This window comes from Micropterus dolomieu, linkage group LG19, assembly GCF_021292245.1.
Source record: "Micropterus dolomieu isolate WLL.071019.BEF.003 ecotype Adirondacks linkage group LG19, ASM2129224v1, whole genome shotgun sequence".
Taxonomy (NCBI): Eukaryota; Metazoa; Chordata; class Actinopteri; order Centrarchiformes; family Centrarchidae; genus Micropterus; species Micropterus dolomieu.
Window position 1 is genome coordinate 17,916 of NC_060168.1, and position 4,096 is coordinate 22,011.

A 4,096-nucleotide genomic window follows, 5' to 3' on the forward strand; every position below is an offset into this window, starting at 1 on the left:
CCCCCTTCATCCTACACTCATTTCTTTCTAAGCTTTAAGCATTTCATCTTTACGCTGCAGAAACCTTGTAGGTCCAATTTGTGTTTTATTACTTTATTTGGAATCACACATATAATCCACTGAATCAGTCAAATTTAGCAGCATAATCTTATTATATTGCTACAGCTGCCGATGAAATGCATAGAACAGGTTTATACAGGTGTCAAAGCCAGTCCTCTACTCTCCTTTTCAGCCTGTAATTAGGCTGAATGAAGAAAACCTTGTGTTATAGACATCTTTTGTCCAGTAGGTATACTTTTAAAATGAGAAACATTTGCACATTGATAGATATTATTATTGATATTTCAATGAGTTGTAGAAGTGCTACTTTCAACAAGGTATTTGAACTTTTTTGTGCATATTTTTATTTATTTAATTTTTTAAAGCAGAGTATATTTATATGTCTTAAAACAGGTCTGGTGGGGATCTTTAAAGTTTAACATTAAGACACTCAGCGACTCTCAAAAACTATTTCACCAGATTGGTTAAACAGTGCCAGGATGAAGCTTGACTGATGTTCCACAGGTGTAATTTTTTTCCTTAAACAGAAGACATAGACATCTATATGATTTCCAAACAATTTGAATGACGTCAACAAATCAGATACAAAGTTTTGTTACACCCCTAGACTATTTAGGACTTCTACACTAATGATTAATTAAGGTAAAATTATCCCATAATGATTTCTTTTGTTAAATGTATATCTGAACATTCAGATGAAGAAAAACAAGCCTGTCAGAGACGAATTAAATATGCACTGTGTAAAAGACAAGTCAACATTAGTGTCCTTAATATGTTGTACATACATAGGGAACATCTAAAATCATTTATTTTACAGCATCCAGTGGCGAAAACAGCTTTGATAATGAAAATGTCAAGAGGAAATGTGTTTTATCATTTACGCAGCACTTTGCCAATTCTTTTTCTGTTCCTTATTGATTTCTCAATCAATACAACATAGCACATCAATAGGATAAAGACACCATACATCATCATACACCACTTATCATTTATAAATGGATAAATCTTTCTGTTCCAGTATTAGAATGAGCCCTTGTGTGAGGTGTTGTGGAAGATGCCAGGACCTGTAGAAACAACAACAAGGTGGAGGGTCAGGAATTTTAATTAGAGTTTCTTTTGTCAGTTTCATTGACAATGTTCACTGTAGAATTTCTTAAGTTTTGCATAATTATAATAATATATTGTTTTGTTTTGAACATGGGATTTGAAAATAATGTTGACAGGGAAACAGTGAAATGTTATATTATCACTACCTGGAGGATGACTGTATTGGTATAATACAATGTCATAGTATACTGTTAGTATAATGTTAATATATTACTTAGGCTATATAATATTACTATTTCCATTATTATATTGCTAGTTGCACAGCACAGCGAACTCCCCACTGAAGTCCGGGGCTGTGAGGACTGGGTCAGAACACAGGGCCGTCTTCAGACTGCAAAAGGCCTCCTCCACCGCCGGAGTCCACTTCACCATCCTGGAGTACTTCTTCGAGGTGAGCTCTGTGAGAGGGGCAGCTAACATAGAAGTCAGGGATGAACCGTCAATAATAGTTAGCCAGACCCAAAAAGGACCTCACCTGTTTCTTGGTCAGCGGCTTGGGCCAACCCCGAATGGCGGCAAGTTTGGCCTCCTGAGGCTTGACGAGTCCTCTGCCAATGGTGTACCCCAAGTAATCGGTCTCACTAAAGGCCAGCTTACACTTCTTGGGGTTGGCCGTCAAACCCGCGTGCCGAAGCGAGTCCAGCACCTTCTGCACTCGCGGCAGGTGGTTTTCCCAGTCTGGGCTCTGAATGAACCACATCATCCAGATATGCCACCGCAAAGTCCCTATGTGGTTTCAACACCTGGTCCATTAACCGCTGAAAGGTGGCAGGAGCCCCCGATAACCCAAAGGGCATCATTCTGTATTGTAAGGCCCCCGGGAGTGGCAAAGGCCGTCTTCTCTTTAGACTCAGCCGACATGGGGACCTGCCAATACCCCTTCGTCAGATCCAGGGTGGTAATGAAACGTGCCTTTCCCATGCTCTCGATTAACTCATCTACAAGGGGCATGGGATAGGCATCGAACTCTGACACGTCATTTACTTTTCGGAAATCATTACAGAATCGTATGGTCGAGTCAGGCTTCTCCGCTAAGACCACCGGACTTGACCAGGTGTTTTTAGATTCCTCTATCACATTGAGGTCCAACATCTTCCTTACCTCCTCGTTGATCAGCCGTTTGCGGACCTCCGGGACCCGGTAGGGTTTTTGATTCACTATTTTCCCCGGTTGGGTGCGCACTTCATGTTCTATCAATTGGGTGCACCCCGGGAGGGAGGAGAACACATGCTGGTTAGCCTCCACCAGCTCCTTGACCTTCTGCAATTGGTGATGGGAGAGGTCTGGTCCCAGCTGCACTTCATTCCTGGCCGGGTCGGGCAGTTCCCGTCGGGAACAGACAACTGAACAATGCCTCTCGGTCATGCCACTTTTTCAACAAGTTAACGTGATATATTTGCTCAGCTTTCCTCTTCCCTGGTTGGCGCACCTTGTAGTTTACCTCCCCTACCTTCTCTAGTACCTTAAAAGGCCCCTGCCAAGTAGCCAAAAACTTGCATTCCACCGTGGGGACCAACACCAGGACTATGTCTCCTGGTTGGAACTCCCTGGGTTGGGTAGTCCTGTTATAATAATCTTTATTTGTAGAGCACTTTTCAAAAACAAGTTACAAAGTGCTTTAACAAGTGTAAAGACAATAATACCCAAGAGACAATAATACAAAAACAATACAAAATAAAAGCATGAAAAACATTGAAAAGACTAAAATACACGTTTAAGATAAATATAAAATTAGTAAAATACAATAAAATAAAAGGGATAAAATAAAGTCAAATAAGATCGGGAAAGGCTCTCCTATAAAAGTATGTTTTAAGAAGGGACTTAAGAGTTCACTGACTCAGCCGACCTGATTTCCCCGGGTAGGCTGTTCCAGAGCCTCGGGGCCCTGAGAGCAAACGCTCTGTCCCCTTCAGTTTTCAGTCGAGACTCTGGAAACGACAACAGACCTCTGCCCGAGGATCTCAAGGTACGTGCTGGTGTGTATGGGACTAAAAGTTCAGAAATATAACAAGGCGAGAGGCCATGAAGAGCTTTAAAAGTAATCAATAGAATTTTAAAGTCAATTCTAAAACATACTGGGAGCCAGTGTAATGAAGCTAAAATAGGAGTAATGTGGTCATATTTCTTTGTTCTGGTTAAAAGCCTGGCAGGTGAGTTCCGGACAGTCTGGAGTCGATCAATAGATTTTTGGTTAAACAGGTGAAAAGGCTGTTGCAATAATCCAGGCGTGATGAGACAAAGGCGTGTAAAATGGTCTCGGTGTCCTTAAAGTTAACATAGATCGAATTTTTGCTATATTTCTAAGTTGATAAAAACATGATTGAACAAGCTTTGTGGTGTGCTGCTCAAAATTTAAATTACTATCAAACCAAACACCAAGGTTCTTTGCCACAGGCTTAATGTGATTTACTAGGGAACCATCTGCTGGGACCCGATGACCAGGATGTCTGTTTTGTCTGAGTTCAGCTGGAGAAAATTATTTGACATCCATTTTTTAACTTCACAAAGGCAGTTGTTAAGTGAACTCAGCATTCCAGGGTCTGTGGATCTGACGGGCAAGTATATTTGTGTGTCATCAGCATAAATATGAAAAGAAATGCCATGTTTATGGATAATATGTCCAAGGGGAAGCAGATACAAGGAAAACAAAATGGGTCCTAAGACCGACCCCTGAGGCACACCATATTTAACTGGACAGAACGAGGAGACATAGTTGTTTACAGACACGCAAAACTTCCTATTTGACAGGTAGGATGAAAACCATTCTAGGGCAGTACCAGAGATCCCCACCCAGAGCCTCAGTCTGTCTAACATGATGTTGTGATCAATGGTGTCAAAAGCAGCGCTAAGGTCCAGGAGTACCAGGACTGAGCACATGCCTTCATCAGCAGACATTAAAAGGTCATTGGTGACTTTAAGCAGGGCAGTC

The 4,096-nt window shown here is 41.4% G+C and overlaps 1 protein-coding gene across 1 annotated transcript in view; it reads right to left on the bottom strand.

The window, feature by feature from the left end:
• Positions 1-556: 556 nt before the first annotated feature.
• Positions 557-4,096, bottom strand: part of LOC123957917 — a 7,404-nt gene continuing 3,864 nt past the window's right edge. The window contains exon 2 of the mRNA XM_046031024.1: positions 557-1,124. Within this exon, the coding sequence (XP_045886980.1) occupies positions 1,081-1,124 (44 nt within the window). The 3' untranslated portion in view covers positions 557-1,080. The remainder of the gene's footprint in view (positions 1,125-4,096) is intronic.